Source organism: Glandiceps talaboti, chromosome 21 (genome assembly GCF_964340395.1).
Source record: "Glandiceps talaboti chromosome 21, keGlaTala1.1, whole genome shotgun sequence".
Lineage (NCBI taxonomy): Eukaryota > Metazoa > Hemichordata > Enteropneusta > Spengelidae > Glandiceps > Glandiceps talaboti.
In genome coordinates, this window is record NC_135569.1 from 3,098,138 (window position 1) to 3,120,844 (window position 22,707).

At 34.0% G+C, this 22,707-nt stretch overlaps 1 protein-coding gene across 1 annotated transcript; it reads right to left on the minus strand.

Annotated features, from left to right (window-relative positions):
- Nucleotides 1-220: 220 nt before the first annotated feature.
- LOC144451545 (inactive C-alpha-formylglycine-generating enzyme 2-like) lies at nucleotides 221-20,615 on the minus strand. Its single transcript, XM_078142420.1, has 9 exons — nucleotides 20,529-20,615; nucleotides 16,195-16,357; nucleotides 14,338-14,452; nucleotides 11,933-11,977; nucleotides 9,601-9,751; nucleotides 2,885-2,940; nucleotides 2,349-2,433; nucleotides 1,345-1,513; nucleotides 221-504 (listed from the first exon to the last, which is right to left on the minus strand). The coding sequence occupies exons 2-9, from the start codon at nucleotides 16,329-16,331 to the stop codon at nucleotides 285-287; spliced, it is 978 nt and encodes a 325-aa protein (XP_077998546.1). The 5' UTR covers nucleotides 16,332-16,357; nucleotides 20,529-20,615; the 3' UTR covers nucleotides 221-284.
- Between the last annotated feature and the right edge of the window lie 2,092 nt (nucleotides 20,616-22,707).

Consider the following 22,707-nt stretch of genomic DNA (forward strand, 5'->3'; position numbering starts at 1 on the left):
ACTGACATAATTTTATAGCTTCACAACTGGAACATTTTCAGAAACTGTTTTGTTAACTCTAACGATTTAAATATGTAAACATTGGTATTTTAACAATTTTTGGTGCAGGTTTAAACTTGGCATGAAAATGCAGCTGTTTGTCTTAAATTGTTATTCTGACAATGGGGGAAAATGATGATTGCATTCTATAAGGAGTTGATTCATTGATTTTACACCAGAGAGAATTTAAAAATAGAAGGGTTTCTTTAACTAGCCTCTTTAAAAATCATAAATATCTTGAATACTCAAAGTTCAGTTTTCTTTGCCTTTTTCTTGTCTCCATTGAGATCAGCTGGTACAGGTCGAGTTGAAGGAGTTGGAGGTTTTTGTGGTTCTTTAGATTTTGTTCTGTCTGCTTTCTTTCCTTTAGGTGCTGTACCTGTAGGTTTGTATTTATCTAATTCAACATTAGATGCACATCGGAATCCTAAATTATCAGAGCCTGCATCAGCTGTGTTTCCCATCCTGTTAATGAAGAAAAAAATGAAGTTGGAATATCCACTGCAGGTCAGAATTCAAATGAAAATACAAGCAACATCTCCAGTTTTATCACCAGTAGACAACTTGTGCTAGTATTGGAATAGTTTTAAATGCCCAGATATCAAATTTATCTATGCATGAAATACTACTCATGGACTCAAATGCTGCCCCCAGTGGTCAAACACTACAATCTTTTGTTTTTATTCAGCAATACCTTGGCATTTTAACTTCAGCCTTTTGCTAACATACAACTTGTTATATTTTGGTATTCAGGTGTTGTCAAAATTATAGCACCAACTATGACTGGCCAAATACTGTGCAAAATGTTTCATTTAAAATAAACATGACAACAGTACTGTGTAAACATCCAAAGATAGATTATCACTTACAAGATACGTAATGCTGGAAGTATAGCTTAGGGGTCATGAGCATATTCAACAATCTGACATGATTTGTTTGCATGAAATAGGACAGGTACATCAGGCATTTCATGAACACTTTCAATAGCTGGTTAAAGTGGCACAAGCTGGATTTATAAGTTTTTTTACTCAAGTGATATAGAACCACACTCAATATTGTCTTCTGACATTGTTAGATCTGTTGATTGCTAGTAGAGATTTCTTGAACATTTTGATACGTCATATTTATAAATTGTCTTTTACCACATGTGAGTTCAGTCAAGTGTGCTTCAGTAAGTATAATACTGCAAGTACTTTTTAAAATATGTAACAAAACCTATGCTTAAAAATAATACATATAACTCAGCTTGTGCCCCATTAAATATACTGCCCTCTAGAGTCCAAATGAGAAGTGTGACCTACTCACCTTGTTGTTACCCTGGCGATATGATTGAATGATCCATCCTTGGTATCTACATACGACCCACCTTTAAGAACATACATAGGGTTAGGATCTTCCTGCCCAGGTGGCATTTGAGATTGTTGAAATAGTGTAGTAGTCCATTCCCAATGGTTACCAACCATATCGTATATATCTATAAAACAAAATTATAAAACATGGCTGTAAATAGTTATCATTTTATGCCACTAAAATAAAGCAACCATATTTCATGAGTATTATTCTACTTCCTGTACTTGTCATTAATTTACAGATGGAGTATTAGACTACAACTATTAGTGATCAGAATGATGTATTAATTAGTGGTATTACAGTTGCTGGAAAATCTTGTCTGGACTTTTTTTTATTCTTTACTTGAATAAAATATGTTTTTGAAACCCCACAAGACTGTTTATTTGTGCGAGATGGTGAATTGACTGAGTAATTGTGAAATATTTGGGAGAATGTGTATGGCTGAGAGAAACTACTAGTATCTAACTGGAAATAAAGCAGAGAAAACTTTCCTTTACCAAACATTTGAAGATTATCACTAAAAGACCTCCCCAGGGACAACTGCCAGTCTATTCTATGAAATGATTTCAAATTTCTTGTATAAATTTGACTGCAGCAAATAATAGAAATGAAATGAGTTTTAAGTTGGCTTTTAAACAGAGAAGACATGGCTATCTCAGTGAATTTGTTATTTTAATACTGTGCTAAGAAGATTTCCTAAACAACTTCAAAAGTATTTCTATTCAACTACAATAATTACTGTATCTCGCAAAACAAAAATTAGATTTTTTTGTAAATATTTTCTCTACTTTAACATTATTTTGGATGGAGCTCATAAAAAAACATTCTAGTTCTATTTTTGGCCTAAAAAGTGTCGAAAATTTTGAATTTTTACAAAAAACATTTCTTTTCTTCAATAATCAGTTAAGGATTGTCGGCAGATTGCTTTGATTTTACATATATTTATAAAAATCTCTTACCATAATTATTTTGTGCTGGAAAGGCATCAACTGGTGCCAAACCATGGTGTCCATCTTCCTTGGTGTTTTCTTCAGGAAATTTTCCCTAAAAAAATCAGATTTAGCACAGAAAATAAAGACATCATATGTAAGTATTTTTTCTAAGGGCTGAGAACCCTGGTAACAAGGAGAGGAAATTTGATAAAACTGGCATAGTGTCCTATCCATTATACTATACTATTGGTGGAGAACTTCAGTAAAATGACAGGGAGACTTTGGGTAGATTTTACATACTTACCACCCTTAATAAAAACACTAAGTGACATCCTAAAATTCACTCGTTGCTCTAAGTAAATTATTACAAATCTATCTACCAAGATTTACAACATGGTTTCCTTTAATTATCAAAAATAACATATTCTATAGTAATGTAGCAACAACATCTTCAATTATATTACTTTGTACAGAAACAGCAAGTTGATATAAAGAAAAATGCTCAAATAAAAACAAAAGTATTCTTCTTTGTAAGTAAATTGCTAGAGGGCGCTGTAACATACCTGCCAGATGTTCATCCTATTTTTCTCATATCTGGATCCCCAAGGATACTTTTTGCCTGAAAAAGAAAGATAAATTCAAGTTCAATAAATGGTGGATGGAAAGAGGAACTGTAAATCTTAGGAAAAGTAACTAAGTGTCAATATTGAAGTTGTAATAATATCATCAAAGTAACTGAGGTAATGCTGTGATAACTTTGTTTTTAATAATCAATATCTCTAACTTACAGAGGTCAAAGCAGTGTAATATTTAGAAGATTTTAATGGTAAACTTTGTCATTTATAGTGTGCATTTAATTATGTATTGGAGTCTTTTAGTCTTTTAGTCTTTTATTGGGAGTTTGTATTTCATTTTTAAGACTAAATTTTTATATTGTATCTTCATCAATGTTTAATGTATGGAACCATGTCATCATAATTTCTCTTAGGAGAGACAATAAAGTTTTCTTATATCTTATGATTTCTCTCTTGTTTTGTTATTTTACAACCTTGCTCATTTTCGCAGCATTTTTAAAAGATATTTAAGTAAAATGACTTGGATGATCAATACTAACTACACTTTTTCGGTTTAGTAAAATAATTTTGTCGAGATTGTTCAGAAATTTCTAAAATGCTAGATTCTAAGTTCTGGAATAATTCTGTGGTAAAAACAAATGATGACATTAACAGCTGTAGATCTTTCTAAGTAAACTGTATTTGAAAATGAACGTAACAGATGTTTCCCATGGTCTCTGAGGTCACTTATTTTAATGATATGATTTAATGGAATCCAAGATGGTAGCTTATTGGCCATAAATTGGTTATAATCCATAGATCATTTGTCATTTTATGATATATCATAATTAAACTCACTAGTCACTGCACACTAGACAAATAAGAAGGATTATTATATACATACACCCTCATATTCCCAGGGTGTGATGTCAAAGTATAGTAATATGAAATCCATACATTTCATATTACTATACTTTGACGTCACACTATTGTAATATGGTTGGAACTACTATCGGCTCGGAGGGATACAGCGGACATGAGGGGAATCATTCGTCCTCGATGACGTAGCACTCATTTGGAATACCGGGAGATTATATATAAATATTTACTCTACATGGCCAGACATTCCTATTTTTCCCAACTTGTAGTGCTTTGTTTACAAATCATCACATCAGTACACTAACGTCAAAAAATAGTCCCTGGTAGAAAGAGGATTATTATCTATCATTCTTACAATACAGGTTAGTTGAATAAAGAAACTTTCTACTACAACAAATATAACTGGCAAAGTGTCTGACTACTTATTAAAAAGAAATTTGATTATTAAAAATACCACAAATTTCATGTACTGATGAAGTGATTTCATTCATAATTTTAGTTTTTTTTTATACAAATGTACAAGGAGGGTTATCTATATATAGTTTGTATATCTATCAACTTTATTTTCTTAACAAACTGAACTGAATATTCCCTTTTACCACCATAAAACTATACTTTCTACAACTGGGACATTTTTTGAAACAGTATTGTTAGACTTGCCCATAATACTATACACCCTGAACAGTACTGAATCACCTGTGGGTAAAAGTATTTGTGTAGCTGTACACACTCTACTATATAAATCAAACTAAATTTATTTTTGAATCCTCACTCTCAACGTGATCATGATTTTAACCTGTTACTATACTAGTTATGGATAAAACTGACCTTTCAGCAACATGTACAATGTCTAATCACTGGTATTAAAGTTTTTAGTAAATATATAAATTGTTAATTGATCAAAAATAAAAAAACTTAAGTTACAGCTACAAATAAGTGCCACAAAAATGGGTTACTTCTTCACGAAAAAATCCCATTCATCGACTTTTCATCTGAAAATTACCTAATCATGAAATGGGGAATGGTCTTCATGCTTTAGAAATACCTTTACAGCATCAGAATACAGGTAATTGTCTGGATATCCCTAACAATTGTTACAGTATCACCTATAGCCGCCTCATGTAAGAGGATGGAATATTTACCCCAGCTGTTTCTCATGATTGGCAAAAGCTCTTACCACAATGTTAATAACTGTTTCACTAAAAACAGTCAGCCTCCTTAGTGTGTAAAGTACTGATGACAATAATCCCATCTACTCCATGGTATTGTAATCACGATTTATAACATACTCCATGAAGAGATCCCCAGCCTAGTACGGAATGTAGCATAATGCGTTCTCAATTTGTAATCCACCAAAATTACATTAAATTGTAAAGTATACGTTTTAAGGGAACACAGTTCATTCCAATCATACCTCTCACTAAATGTTGAACAGAACTGAGAAAAGAATAGTCTAGGTTACCCAGACTCTCGCTGCTGGGGGCTGTGCCTACAAGACCTCCCTTAGACTCGTTTACCCAGACTCTCGCCACTGGGGGCTGTGCCTACAAGACCTCCCCAAGTGAGTCTGGGTAAACGAGAACGAGAAAAGAAATGTTCAGTTGGTCGAAACTTTCTGAATTTCCAAAACTATTTCCTAGGGTCAAGGTCAACTCAAAACTAATCTAATTTTGTAACTGGTATAATACTTTTATTAGATACATGTGCGTAACGGGATATCTCTTGGTCTAGTCTGAAAGGTAACCACTCACTATCCTTGGAGAGCTAGTTCATAACGCCAAACAAAACAATAGTGTTTCCGATAACCTGACCAACCCAAGTTTACTTCTGTTTCCATGTACACCTTCATACCTTTGCATCATCTGTGGTTAAGTTTTTAAAAAAAATTGTATTCCACAGAGAAACCAGGTCTTTTTAGACTATAACAGTAAAGTTTGCATAAAGTGTTTATCTATTTATCACCATCTTCCTTTTCTTCTTGTATACCTCATTAAACTCTCACAGCAGTTGTGACACCCCCCCCCCCCCCTCGACTAGTTTGAACAAACTATTTTTGTGGTCCAGCCAGAAGTTCAAGTTATTCTTTTATATATACTTTTTTTTTCTCATTGGCGATGTGATTACTTGATTATTTCATTTTCCTCACTTGATATGTAAATTTTTTTTTTTCGACCTGGCAAATAAATAATATATATGTATAGGAATATACTGTGTAATGGTCTAAAAATAATTGTTTGGTTCCGGTTACCTGGCCCCACCTAGCTTTTCACTGCAGACTCTAAACCTTTCTTTTATGTAGTCAAGAAAAAAATAATAAAATTGCAAAAATTATGAAGTCTCACAGGAAATAGTGGATGCGGAAACTGATATCAATGTAAAAAGACAATATAAAGCTGTTCTTCCAATCTGTAATAGCTGTACATCTGATGGGAAGAAACCAATAACACAGAGACCATTCGGAAAACAACGGAAAACATAACTAAATGAACTAGACACTAGCATATGAAAAAAATATAGAATAAAATGAAATAAAACTCTACATGCCCCATCTATTCTAAAATTATGTGTAATCAGAACCACACAATTTTTCTTGTTAGGCCAAACCTGGGTATTTTAACCACAAGAAAATTTTGCGATTTTACATTCTTTTAGCTAGATCTCAAAGACAATGTTTTACTATACCAACAAGAATTATACACACTGTGTTCATGTACAAGAAGCATTTTAGTCAGACTTGCTACTAATATTTGTGCATTTTGGTTTTCCATCGAATAAGCAAAATAAGAGTTTTAGCCCAGATTTCCAGTATTCTATAAATTGTACAGTATCGGAATCAGAATCACATTATTCATTGTATTCATCCTACTAATCGTACAATGGGAATTATAACAACAGCTTTCATATAAAAACAGAAAGATAGAATAACACAAACCTATATGATAATATAACAGAAGTAAACCCAGATGCTACAATTGCACTACAAAGAATGAATGTGGAATTACTGTTGACATAACTTTGTGTTTTCTGTTGATTTATAATATTTGGATTTGGAAGGAGAGGGGGCACAAGTGTGAAATCTACATTTTTGTACTACTGCTGGTGATATGCCAGAGTTGAATTCAATAATGGGGGTGTGGGGGTGTGATTAACGTGTGTAATACACATAAGGCCACTATGAGTGTAAGCAATGATATAAACACATTTGCAGCTGGGGAGGGAGGGAGGGGCATGAGGGTGGGTCGACATCTACCACTGCTGGTTATATGCCTTGTGGTGAATCCAACACAGAGGGTCATTAACCTATAGTACTCAATAACAGGACTACCTTGATAAGGTACAGACATAAAGAACATTGGTTTTAGTGAAGGGGGTGGGGGGATGGGGATGGAGAGGAGCTCGAGGTTGACATCTAAATATACCACTCTTGATGATACTGCCTGGGGTGATTCTCCTCTTGTACACAATAAGGCCACCATGTGAATGGCAACCCACATCAAAATCATTACAGCTATAACAAATTCACATTTCTCTGGTACATAGCACTAGCTCAGCATGTAGTAAAGTTTATAGTGGATCAAATAACAGAACCATGTTATTTATGACCTGACCTTGGTGACCTGACCTGACCTGACCTGACCCAGTCAAGGCTATCAACGCATTGTTAGTATACCTCGTCATTGAAACCCATTACATCAACACAACATACAAGTGTGATTTACTCTCTTAGTTGGTCAAATCCATGGATACGTATTCCACTTTGTATCACATATTCTGTTGCATTTCTAGTTAAAAATGTTTTTGATGGCAATTTGATGCATATACTTGTGTATGTGGGGTTAGATTTGGATCATGAAAACTACCATTACAGACTGGGGGGAAAGGTAGGAGCCAAACATCACTATATGACTGGATTCTTGACTTTAATAGTAGTGTGTGTTGTATGTTAAGAAAGTAGATGGCTGCTCTTACTGACTTTACAACTCTTGTCTCCTTACACAGCTACTATATCACATTACTAATAGCTAAGTGAAGTGTTCAAGAATAAAATATGTGTAGTTGCACTGAATGAACAATCAACAAGGTTACATCACTTCAATAATAAATCATTAGTTCTAGTAATGTGTTCTGATCAAAGCTAGATTTATAGCTACTTATTTATACAGTAAATTTAAATATGTCCCTTGCTCTCAATCAAAATTTAAACTGTAACTCATTAGATTGGGTCAGGCTTCTCTGCAGACTTTTTCACAGCTTCACTACTTAATTGATTTAATTTATCAGTTTGGCTGTTTCCTATAAACTGCAAGTCCAATCTAGCCCACAACAGTTATTGAAGACTATCCAGAAATGGTGAAAGCCCACTCACTATGAAAGTGGCAAGCTACTTTGCAGAGAGTGGGCTTTTGCTGTTTGTGTATAGTCTTAGTTAACCCTTGAGTACTAGATATTGGTCTTGTAGTTTATCACTGATATATTAAGACAGTTAGTAGTAAAACTGTGAGAGTCTAGCTTCTCTGTGAAGTGGCATCTGAGAGGGTGGCAATTACACAGTAGCATCCTATCTTACAGAGTTACCTGAGATAGTGAATAATGACAAGTCTCTAAGTCTACTGAAAGGGTGTTACATATTGTATCTTACAGAGTTACCTGAGATAGTGAATATGACAAGTCTCCAAGTCTACTGAAAGGGTGTTACATATTGTATCTTACAGAGTTACCTGAGATAGTGAATATGACAAGTCTCCAAGTCTACTGAAAGGGTGTTACATATTGTATCTTACAGAGTTACCCGAGATAATGAACATGACAAGTCTCTAAGTCTACTGAAAGGGTGTTACATATTGTATCTTACAGAGTTACCCGAGATAATGAACATGACAAGTCTCTAAGTCTACTGAAAGGGTGTTACATATTGTATCTTACAGAGTTACCCGAGATAGTGAACATGGCAAGTCTCGGAGTCTACTGAGAGGGTGTTGCACATCATATCTTACAGACTACTCGTGATAATGAACATGGCAAGTCTCGATGTCTAGGAAGAGGGTGTTTCACATCGTATCTTACAGACTACTTGTGATAATGAACATGACAAGTCTCTATGCTAACAAAACCACAACTAGTGTGTGTGTGGTGGGGGGGGGGGGTGTCCTTGGAGGAAACAAAATATGTATACTGAGATTGTAAATATACTACAGTAGTGTAGTATCCACTTACAACTAGGCCAACAGCTAAGGATTCTTTTACTACACTTACAATGATTTATGGTTACGCCTTCTGAACAAATGAGATTCTAATCAGTCTAAATGTGTATTCCATACTTGTAAAAACACAGAAAGTTGTTTACCATATATACTAGTAAGATTTATTGGTAATTCATTTCAGTTCAATTGTACTGGGAACCGGTGATACATGTTTATCTGAGAGAACACTTAACACTTGTAATACAAGGATGATTTCATATCACCATAGAAACTTGAAACTTATTTTTATAACTTGATTAATATCATCAATCATATAAATAAAGGTTCCTAACATTTTTATAATCCATTGTACATGTAAAGGCATGTTTGTTTGTTTGCTTGCTTGTGTGCTTGTGTGCATGTGTGCGTGTGTGTGTGTGTGTGTGTGTGGGTGTGTACATTTTGTGTGTGTGTGTGTGTGTGTGTGCATGTGTGCCTCAATTAAATGTTCTAGCAGTCAATCAATAAATCATGTTCTAATGTAAATATTGTAAATTTCCCTTACTCCACATTGTGTTAGAAGAGCCTTTGGCTCAACAATTTATTGAGTTTAAATAAAGTCAAACAAACAAACAAACAAAAAACAAATCAATGGTTAAGACTTACTGTCGAGTCCTCCTCTAGCTGCATACTCCCATTCATATTCTGATGGTAGTCTCCATCCCTTCCACTGACAGTAAAGTTTGGCATCATTAAAACTAACATGGATAGCTGGGTAGTTTAGTCTGTTGTTGATCGTACTACCAGGTCCTTCTGGCTGTAAGTGATAGAAATACAAGTAGGTAAGTTGTTACGGAAGTACAGAATGTGGTGGCAGTGTTTTTGCTGTGGTTGGGGAACCCCGGTAACAAAAAGGGGAATATGGTAAAAGTGGCATAGTTTCCAATACACTGTATTTTACTTTGGGTGGGGAACCCTGGTAAAATGACAGGGAAACTCGGGTAGATTTTACCTACTTACTGACCTTAACAAAACACTGGTAGGGAACCCTGGTAAAATAACTGGGGAACTTGGGTAGATTTTACCTACTTGCCACCCTGAAGAAAAACACTGGGTGGGAACCACTAGCATTGGTGAAATAAGAAAGAACACACACATACAACAGATCACAATTTCAAATTTGAACTAAGTCTTATTACTAAAATCAAATAAAAATGAGTGCAATTTTTTATACAGCTAAACATTGTGGTTGTCTAGTTCAGAAGATAATGCTAATTGCAATGAAATAGAGCACACACTTTGCAATTACTGATTGCTGGGTATAGCATATTAATACTACTTACAAAGTCTGTACTAAATGCCTCTAGTTTTGTGTGAAAGCACTGGACTTGGAAACAGACAGGTAACTACCACACAACACATGGAGTGGTGAAGTTGAAACTTGCTTACAATGACAAAGGGTTCTGTCCATACACAGTAAAGTTCACAGTCCTGGTTAAAGGTGATATGTTTCCAAGCAAGGATGGAGTTAATGGTGTCAAGATATTCTCCATGTAGGACTCCTATACCATTCTACAGCTTACAGACCATATCAATTGAGGAGTGAGCAAATTCCCACATCCAAAATGGCCACTTTTCTACTAACTAAAATAAATTACTGCCACACCCAAGTGAATTACCATATATGTAGCCACCAGCTGTCCTTCATGGTTTATGTAAATTCAGAAGATGTACTTCACTGCCACCTCAGCCATCTGCTAGTATAATATGCTAATTTACTACCAACTCATTTACATATGACAATGCATGGACCAATGTGTTAAATACACACATGTTTACATACATACATACAATATACACCTCAGTCATCTGCTAGTATAATATGCTAATTTACTACCAACTCATTTACATATGACAATGCATGGACCAATGTGTTAAATACACACATGTTTACATACATACATACATACAATATAGAAGGGTACCTCAGTTTTGTTGCAAATATTTTGCATGTCTTTCAAGAAAATCTGTTGATAAATTTGTAAAACTGCTACTCCTTCTACAATAAATCACTGATACCAGAACTGATGAAAATAGGTATTCAGAAACTCATCAGTGGCAATTCTAGGCTTTGCAATTTTAATGGCAAAATGTTTTACCAGCCTTTGTACACTGGTGAGATTTGTCTGACTTCAAGGAGATGATGTCCAACAATACAAATCAGAGAGAGTTGTGTGTAAAATATTATGCAGTGTGTATTGTGTTGTGTTGTGTTGTGTCGTGTCGTGTCGTGTCGTGTCGTGTCGTGTCGTGTCGTGTCGTGTTGTGCAGTGTGTTGTATTATGTTGTGTTGTGTCGTGTCATGTCATGTCATGTCGTGTCGTATTGTGTTATGTTGTGTTGTGTTTTGTTTGAGGGATCACAAACATATTTTTAACATTACATCACAACCATAAAAGCTGGTACAGAAACACTTTGCATTTTGTTGTACAGTACAACTTATCCTTGGTGGTATACATACCAACCCATCTACATGGAATATTATTGATGTGGTGGTACATGTACATTTTATATATACTTAGATACATGTCTTTAATACTTTACAAAACATAGCTGGTCCAATGTAAACATAGTCTCATAAATACAAAGTAAGAATCAATTTATAAATTCAATTTATAAAACAATTTTATCATGGCTTCCTAGTTGGAAAATCGATGTAAAACAATATATACCAACCTATAAATTGGATTGTATTTGTTCTTTGTACTTAATCTATCTTGTACAGGATGTATGTACATTAATTGGTTAGTCAATGAAACCCGAAACTATAATGGAGTCTAGAAATTAAACCTGATACTTACTTATGAACACAGATATAGTTTTATGTCAAGGCTGTATTTCCTGTTTAATTTAACAGTTACATATTCCTTGCAAAAATTACAAAAAACAGAAACAGAATTGATAAAATTACAGTGGGTAACTAAATATAGTTGCTTACCTGTCTCCAATAAGCTCTTGGTACTGGCACCCACCATGGAGATGTCTATCAAAGAAATAGAAATTGAGATTGAGATAAATTATTAAAAACTTTCACAGTGAAAGTTAGCTATATTTTCTTTAAATTAAAGTTGCCATATGGATGAGGATTTGGTATTTCTTTTGGATTTTTAATTTATAAAACAATTTTATCATGGCTTCCTACTTGAGAAATCAATGTGAAACAAAATATGCCAAATCTAAGTCAATAAATTGCAAAAAAGCTGAAAAATGTGTAAAAAATTTGTTATCATACGTACAATGCAAACATTTTACACATTTATTTATCTTTTGTAATTTATGGAGTTACAAACGAGGGCTTGGTATATGTTGTTTCACATTGATTTTTCACGTAGGAAACCTTGTTAACATTGTTTTATTAATTTAAAATCCACAATAAATACCTAATCTAATGGCCACTTTCACTTTAACAAAGTAATAAGGGTGTTGAGCCCTCATATAAATTTCTGAATAATCTCATTATGGAATGGATATCACACTCCAAAGCTCTTTATTGTCTGCATAAATCATTACTAAACACAAACAAATGTAACTTTGTTTCCAATAACATAACTTCAGGCAATAGGTTTAGGTAGGTGAGAATTTTAGTTAATTTTTCTTCTTCTATTTTTGGCTTTATATGAGACTTTGTACACAGCTTACAAATGCTTAAAATTGACAACATTGTCACAGTGACAACGATGGTCGTGGACCAAAAATTAAGTTTATGGGGCATCAGGCTTTCACCTCAATATGTTATAGTATAAATAGACCACTGTGGAACCTCTGGTGGTAATAATCAAACTTAATGGTATCTGACCTTGAATGGTTTCTGTTTTTATCTCATGTAGCATGTTGCTTCGACTATATACAACAATGATCACAGGTTTGCCTTACAGTAGATTTCAAAATACTCTAAGACAAGATACTCATTGATCAAAAAAAGAGTGTGTGATAGTTTGGTGATTTGGTGAGGTGTAAAGAAAGTACATATGAAGACAATTATATGTGAAGTAGATGAACACAATGTGCAAAATTCTATTAATTTAAGTTACAGTCTTAAAGTACCTTGTTTCTCTTTGACAAAAAAATTCCCACCAAAATAGAAGTAAATTCTCACCATTTTACCCCTTTCAATGTAGGACTGGTGTGGGTTGGTTTGTCAAAAATGCAAGTTTTTTATTTATAAAATATGTATTACATTAAAATTTTATGCATAAGACCATTACACCAAACACGAACTCAAATATGTATTTTTGGAATACATGTAATTTGCAGAATTACTATCGTCATATTTACATATGACAAAAATAATTATTTCAAATTTGATGATTAAATAATCTACTAAGTGGTTTATTACATAATGCCAAATATCATTAATTTCTTATATTGTATAACAATATTGGAGACATAGGGGTGCTATGTCATGAGTTTCATTCATACTAACAAAGCCCCTATCTTACAAACAATATTACTAGTTGAACAAAGGATATGATGGGTCTAATGGTTTTCCAAAATTGACGGGTGATCAATAAATGGACCTTCTGTTTATGCAGATCTAAAATGTATGCCCATATGTTTTTAATGGTGCTCCCCTACAGCCCCTATAAAACTATATTTTATGGTATAAATAATGTATTCAGTGTTGGCATGATGTGATTGGCTGTCAGGATCCTGACAATTTCCACTCCAAAGTAATGACTTAATAACTAAGTAACTGAACTATGCAGGCACTGAGTTTACCAATTTATACAAAATATGGGACGTCATAGAAAATTGAAAGGGTCATTGCATGGACAAGACGAGTTCCACTGAACTATTTCTATGGTCCATATCAGATAAAAATTATGTATTTCTTTTGTATTCATTTTGTATATTTGTACATATGTATGTTCTTTGAAAATGTAGCTTATTTTTGTTATCTGGTGAAATAAATTTCATTGATTCATTCATTTATTTGAAAAATACATTGTATAGTACAGGCAGAGAATGGTACCTATTTTATTTTGCTAAATTACTGTATTTCTCTTCATAGTTGTCTTTTTTCTTGTACTTCTTGCCAAAATCATTCAAACAAGTAACTTTTTAGCATATAGGTGCATGGTATAGGAAGATATGAGGATTTAAGATGGTGTCCTCTGGAAGTATATGCGAGCATACAAATCGCATTGCATGATGGTCTAGCTCACTTGTCGTGAGGTGTGTACCTGAAGGTGGGAATTCACTTGAAAATTTTACATATGCAAATTAAATACAGAACTATATTGGTAGAAAAGTTAGGAAATCATTTTAAAATTTGCAACCTCACATGAAAAGGTTTTCACCGTGCCTTTTCCATATGTATAAGGAGATAATAATTGCACTTACTTCTATCCTTTCCGTGATATTTTTTCTAATTTCTTCTTTCACAAAAGCTTCAAAAACAAAACTCCATCTGAATTTTTCTGCTTCTGTTTTAAATTTTTTTGCTCTGATAAATTTTCTGCAAAAAAAGTAGATAGGAGAAAGTCATTAAATGATACCAGCAGACATGAAAACAGTACAGTTTTAGTGGTTGACATTAAAAACTAACAAACTATAAAAATAAGTAAAGTTAAACAGGGATAGTTACTACTTCCAAAATAAACAACACATTGAAACTGGTCATAAAACATAACTGCTTTAAAGTTTCTGAACTTACAAAAAGTACATTGTCATGATCTTGAGGTCATTAGATCACTTGCCTGGTTCATGTCTTAAACACTACATGAATATAAACTTACAACACTGTGTATGTTTACCACGGAACTTGGACATGTATTGATTCACAGCGGTTTTGCTAAGGTATGGTAGCCCTGGTAACAGAGGAGATAAATCTGGAAAAATCTGTCAAGCTGTCCATACATTGTACATTGTACTATAATTCTGGTGGGAAATCCTAATAAAATGCATGGGGGAACCAAGGTAAATTCCACCTGCTTACCACCCTTAACAAAAGGACTGATTCACACACAATTTCTCTTCTTCCACTTTTGATGGAGTTCCATAGTAAAATTTCAACAGAAATGGGAGAGGAGAACGTGTGCATGGATATAAACTTAGATCTTGATTCTCTGCAGTGGTATATCAAGTGCCTGACATATTTAGCACAGACTTTGTTGACAATGTGAATTAAAACAAGATGTACAAACACATGAATGGTTCCAATTTCATGATGGCATTCCATGGACATAACATCTACACCCTCCAATCGAGGGAATATACTAGTATCATATTTTCCCTATTTTATAATAGACCTCCACAGCTGCCACAAAGACAAAAACATGCCACCACTTCCAACCAGAGATTATTCTGAAAATATCTCCCCCACCCTCCACCCCCTCCCCATTTTTTTGAGTCTTTCCAATTATAATGATGGATTGTCACAACCATCAAGACAAAACTCCAACCCTGGGATTATTCTACGATCGTATTTCCCCTATTGTATTGTGGAACTCCATAGTTACAAAGACAAATCATCACTCACCACCCAGTCTAACTAGTGATTGTATACAAGTATTGTCTTTTCCCTACTTCATAATATACCTCCACCACTATATACGTAGTCTTACTTAGCCTCCTATCATCTCTCAATCAAATACTTTCCTACATCTGTTGTTTTCTTCTAAAAGTGTGCATCTTTATATTTATTTTTTTTTGGTAAGATTGTGGTTTTTGGACTCTAAACATAAAATATTGCTCCTAATTACACAGAGAACACTTCATGGCATTGTCAGGGATGGACAACTTTCTTATCTCTTTATGATGATTTTCATGATTTTTTCTTACCTTGGTAATTAGATAAATGAACACGGTTAACATAGAATAGTATACCACACTATGTATGTTCATCATGGAAGTACTAAAAGTAATGCACATATTCTCTTCTTCCACTCTAGATTGAGAAACAGACAAGTTTCGAATAAATCACTTGTCCTACTTCAGTGTCTAATACCTCCAGTAAATTTGGATCATTCTGTCAGATCAAGTTAGACACTGAAGAGAAGGACAGGTGATTTGTTTGAAACATGTCTGTTTCTCAATCAAAAGTGGAAGAAGAAAACTTGTGTTCGAATAGAATATTACAACTCACACTGCCAGAAACCTAGTATTTTCCAATCCACAATTTTTGCCAGCATTTCATTGGCATCACCAGGATATGTACTAATCTTTGTTAATGAGGATATGTTGAGACTGTTTCCTTACCTAAAAGCACTATTGGTGACTGGATATTTCATAATTTTAAAAGGTTTAACTGCCATTTTCCTTGGTGGTCCTTCACCATCTCTGGCAGTACGTTCATCTGTACCCATCATAAATTTACCACCTTTCAATTCTACCATTTCTTCATATTTTTCAAGTTCTGCATCTGAAGATGAAACATTTCTTTGAATGATAAAACTGGTTTTTTAAAGAGTTTTTTTCTGTAGTTCTTCAAAACTCAATGTGTAAATAATTTCCTTAGGATATTTGGGCTGAATCAGTTCTGCTTGTATTGTATATGGTTCAATACCTAATAGATGTGATGTCCCTGAACCATATACAATACCAGCTGAAGAATACCGAGTGATTTGGCCAAATACACTAGGTAAATTATTTTTTTATTTTTTTATCTTTACTCCAAGTTCAAAACTACTACAGAATATGATTCCACAGCACAGAACCAATGTTTGTGATCTTCATTTCAATTGAGCAAAAAAATAAGGACACATGAGAAAAAAACGACAACTACAGCACTGACAAATTATAAAGTTATACAGATATACAATTTGTTGACCAAGCTACTAAACTAAGGACTTTCATCATTATTGTGCTTAGTAATTTGTCTTTCAACATTTTGAGCTCTAAACTTTCTAAAACTAGGAAGCACTTGTTGCATTTTGCAATGTACAGACTACTTCTGAAGCAGTAATGAGGAACAACTTATGACACTGGTAACAGCCTTCAGTTTACTAAGATAGCTACAAACTAAATCTATATGTTCTTCAATATGGTAGATTACACAAGCGTGTGATAGTGGTTCCTCAGCTGTGCAATTCTAATCACCCTGTAATCAAGATAGTGTAAATATTGGAAGTCCCAAAACAACACTGCAAGTTCAGACTTCTAAATAAACTAGTTTTCAGAGACGCCTACCTAATGAGACTCAAGGAACTCTAAATAAGCTAGTTTTCAGAGACCCCTCACTACTGAGACTATAATTAAACCAACATCCATTCAATAGCTTATTACTGTTGTACATGTTGCAACAATAGTTTTGGTTTGTGTCTATCTTAGAAAACCGAAGCCTTCGTTCAACTACCAGGGTAATATCTTTGGGGTTCCTAAGTTCATGCATAATAAAGTTACTGTTAGTCCTTTTTCATTGTCTATTTTTCATTGTCTATTTTTCATTGTCTATTTTCTAAATTCATTCAAACTATCCATTGTGTTTTCAGTCTTCACTTTATTCAATCTCTTGCTGTATTATACCAAACAATGTGAACAAAAACTCTTGAGATATCTAACTACTGAAAATTTCATTTTTTTAAAATAACATTTTCTGCCTAAAATTCCAAAAATGTAGATTATGCAATACAATTACTGATTCATAAATTTAAACTGACTTTATGTTATTTTAATTTAATTGGATAATTACAAGATTATATTAACATTTAATTGTGCCTTTTTAATGAAGTATATTTTATGGCAATAAAGTGAATATGGGTTGTCCATATGGTTTATTCTATACAGTAGTCGTTTCACATGTCATTTTACTGGTACTAGGAGTCCTTACAACCTGCTGGTACATACATCATTGCTAATAATTATCATGCGCTCACATGGATGATACCCACCACATGGTATTTGGAAATAGCTCAGTGTGTCACTACGAATAAATAGTTTATACTTCTGAAGAACTATTATGAGGGTTTGTGTGAAATTTCCATACATGCTGTTGACATTATTTACTCCACAATGAAATTTATATACTTAAAATCCCCTCTCTAAAATTATTATTATGCAAATGACTTAGGTCAAAGGTTGATCTAGAAATCTGGACCCAGGCATTTTCAAACAGCTCATTGGACAAACGATGTACATGTGGCAAAATGTCATTAGATATAGTCTATATTTATAATGACCGTGTTTCATTCATGATATCAGGTAAAATAGTCAAAATGTTGAAACATGGCTGACTTTTTAAATCTACAAATCATATTATACTGTTTTATTCAGACTTTTATATAAGGCAAAAATAAAAAAATGATAAAATAGGGTAGGTAGGTTGGAATTTATTTTATTTTACATTTTGTAAAATACTTTGACCCAAAAACTTTGACTTAAAGAAAAGATACTCATTGGTCACAATATTTCTGTAACAGTTAATGAGGTTTAAAGTGGCAACTCTCATATGAAAAGGACAAGAAGTTGAAGAGTCATTGATTAAGTACCACAGTCCCAGTCAAGAGATATTCTTGTCATAAATTGTGAATTTAAACAAATCAAGAAATTTTAACTTTATCCAGATTTTACTTAAAAACTGAATGTGTGTACATACACTTGTAAAATTTAAACATGCTATGAACTATCATTTTTGTGTCTGCTGTGCAATGGAATTGGAGGTCAGACTTCACAACTCAATGATGAATCATTTCATTTACTTTTGTTTGAGGTTCATTGTCACAGCTGGTAATTATTAGCCCTGCTTTCTCTAAATCTACTCACAATGTACAAATAAAAAAATAATTGGTAGTATTTATTAGTAATTAGATGACAGTGTTATTGTCTGTAACAGCTGTTTGTTACAGGATCTCATCTTTGTGGGGATTTTGTTCTCATACTATTAAAAATGTCTGATTATCAAGTTTAGGCAAAAAAAAAATATCTGGTTCTGGTCAGGGTAAACTTTCTAAAGTGGTGCGACGATGCGAATTTTTTTTTTCCTATTTTTTTTTTTTTGTGGCAAATTAGAAAATACACATTTTTTTGACACTTTACATACTCTGTTCTATCATATTTATCTCTTGAAAAACTTCCTTTTTCTTCAAAGCAGTTTAGGCTTTGTATTTAAGCAGTTTTGGCATGTAGGGTAGATTTCAGCTACTTGTTCTCCTGATATCAGGAATAAATAAGGAATGGGAAAGCAAAAATTATCGAAAAAAAAGGATCGACGCGAGGGTATTCAGGGCACGTGCGCGCTGACCAGAACCAGATATATTTTTTTCTTTGGCCTTAATCACTTGCAATCCTATCCACCATATAGACCAATATATGTACTATTTTTATTACTTTGGTAATTGAGGGTTTGCTAAGACAAACTAAAACTATTGTTGTGGCATGTGGCTGATTACACAAGTGGGTGATACACATGTAGCAGTGCCCCTGTTGTGTCTTAAAATGTACAATTACAACTTACAAGATCATGGATGTTATCAGAAATGCCACACTACTATAAGTACAATTTACTAGCCTATCTCATCATCTGGTAACAGTAGTTTTAGTTTATGTCTATCTTAGTACATGTAAACTGAGACCTTGATTGCCATAGTAGTACAATATACAGGAAAGCCAATGTTTTTTCTGTTTACATAATTTAATTTCAACTGACTGACTGACTGACTGACTGACTGACTGACTGACTGACTGACTGACTGACTGACTGACTGACAAAAAAAACTGTGAGTGATATTTGAAAAATGATTTATTTGCACACAATTAATTGTCGTAATATGAGGTAGTAACATAATATTGACAATTAATTTTTGGAACTGTATGCTGATGTTAAAATTAATACAATATGTTGTCAGAGTCATTTTCAGATTAGGGTGTGGATAATACTGTAAAGTGGGATTATCAAACAGTTGCTGGGAAACATCAGGCTATGAATGAATTTAATATATATATATATATATATATTATGTCAAACTGAACGAATTATTTGTTGTCTATATTTGTGCTCAGCCACCGTCCCTCTATCACTTGGGATCAACGTAATACGAGTATTTCTCCTGCAATGTTGTTACCTTCTACAAGTTCTCGCTTCTCTATAAACAGTAATATGATTTAATAGAACTAAGGTGTTTCTATTACAAATAACTTGAATGTGAGAAAATTCTATCGTCAATTCGGTTATCTGTTTTTAGGATGAAATTTGGGGTTGAGTTTTTGCAGACTTGTTTTACCTTTATACCTACGATTGTAAACTACAACACTCACTGCCCATTCACTCACTGATTCAGTGCGTTCAAGGTTGAACAACTTGTAATTTGGCCATACTAGGTCCGATTGACAAACTCTAGCGCTGGTACTAACAATTTTGTTATTTGGTATACATACTGCGCTAGATACAACGACGGCTATCTAGTTCACCGGACACCACTCAGGCACTTTCTACGAATTCACAATGTACCACATATTCTGCTCAATGCGGAAGTGGTTTGTTGCACAGCCCGTCGTCTGCAGGGGGAGTTGGCGACCACTTCTCACCACATGTAATTAGAACGAACACAAGCTTCATTTTAAGTTCATACCTGAAAAGTACAAATGAATACACTTACCTGAAAGAGTTTCTTTTTCCTTTTTGCAGTTTACAAAGGAAAGTGTTACCAAAAACAAGAGAGCCAAGCAAAACACGCTTCTGTTCGCTGCCATGTTGAGTGCACGATTAACGCATGCGTGTTTTAACAGATTGTATGCAAATTAGTGGCATCAGCTTGGCTGTCTGCTATTTGAGGGTTAAATACGTGATCGATGAATATCGTACTAATACGACGAACGCGCGGCACGATCTGAGTGGCTGGTATATTTAGCTTCACGTAAATCATTTTAATAAAATTCGGGTCATAAAATATGTCAGGGACAGTAGCTGGACACAACCACTTGACCACTTAAATTGATAGGATAGGAAATTTAAAGCTGAAGAAACTACAACAAGTTGGACATTAACAAGAACTTGAAAGACAAACACACGATAACAACAACAACAACAACAACAACAACAACAACAACAACAACAACAGCAACGACAACAAGAAGTTCAATATATAACAATGACACAGAAAACAAAAAACAGATAAGACATATAGACTTGAATTGTGTGGTTTCCTAATTTTTTATCAGTGTAGTTGAGGCTTTTTAGCTGGACCCAGCCCCTCAAAGCAACAAACTAAACTAAGAAACAATTACAAACACGACTGATATAAATGTACTCTAATTCTACCCATTCAGTTAAATCATAAAATTCAGATCGGGTTGTTACTTTAATAATGCTCTTTTGTAATCTATTTACGTAAGTTGATTTTGCCAACTTCGTCCTGAAATCAATACAACAAGTTGGGTCTAGTTGTACATGGAACATCATTTTATGAGAAGAAGAGCTCTCTTTTTTTTAGCATTTTAGAAGACATAGATTAAACATACAGAATTTGCAAAAAACATGTTATTGGGTGAATGTGGTGTTGATCCGTCCTGTAAACTTAGTAACACTTTTAAAAGTACATGTGTTTTTTTGTTTAGCACTACTTGTTTTGTTTGTTCTACGATAAAGATGCAATGTTGATTTATAATAATGCTTAGATGTAAATGTTTAGTAAATATAAACAAAATGTATTTAAAATTGAATTTCTCGTTGTCTGTATTTCTATCTTGATTGTATACATCGCCATCTATCGATGGCACCACCCTTTTGCCAAACCCATATATAAAAGCCACACGTCTGATTCATCCTGAGTTTGTAATGAATTTGTTTGGTTGTGCTATTGTTATGGAATATAATTCTTACTTCCCTGTCTAACTTGAAAAGACAAAATGTGATTACAATTTCTTAGGATAACTCATATTTGATTATAATAAATCACACAAAGGTAATGAGCGTCCTGGAATTAAAATATGCCATGCATACTGTCCCCCCCCCATCCATCCATCCATTCATTCATTCATTCATTCATTCATTCATTCATTCATTCATTCATTCATTCATTCATTCATTCATTCATTCATTCATTCATTCATTCATTCATTCATTCATTCATCCATTCATTCATTCATTCATTCATTCATTCATTCATTCATTTATTCATCCATCCATCCATCCATTCATTCATTCATTCATTCATTCATTCATTCATTCATTCATTCATTCATCCATTCATCCATCCAGCAACAAGGTTCTGTTGTTTTAAACAAAAGCAAATTTAAAAATTCCGTTAGAGGGCAGCATAACAAGGAATCTCTGTGAAACTCTTTTCGCGCACAGTTAATTATATGTAAATATTTCTTTGTACATCGACATTGATTTGAAATGACATGATTGATTGATTGTAAATTTCTACAAGTGTTGCCTTTAGTAATGATAAGTATTTCAAGCTAGTCTAAAAAGAAAAAGTTTAGTTGCCCCAGTACAGGGCTTTTTCAATTTTTCAAAGGTGTTTGTTAGATACCATATATATACTGGTGCACCACCACCACCGCCGCCGCCGCCGCCGCCGCCGCCGCCGCCGCCACCACCACCGCCACCACCACCACCACCACCACCACCACCACCACCACCACCACCACCACCACCACCACCACCACCACCACCACCACCACCACCACCACCACCACCACCACCGCCAACAACAACAACTGTAATACATATCTATATGGCATGAGTCGAGATAGTCATCGTACTGTTTAACACAACAAGTCACGATCCTGACATAAATCACATCACATAGATGCATTAGAGTTGACCAC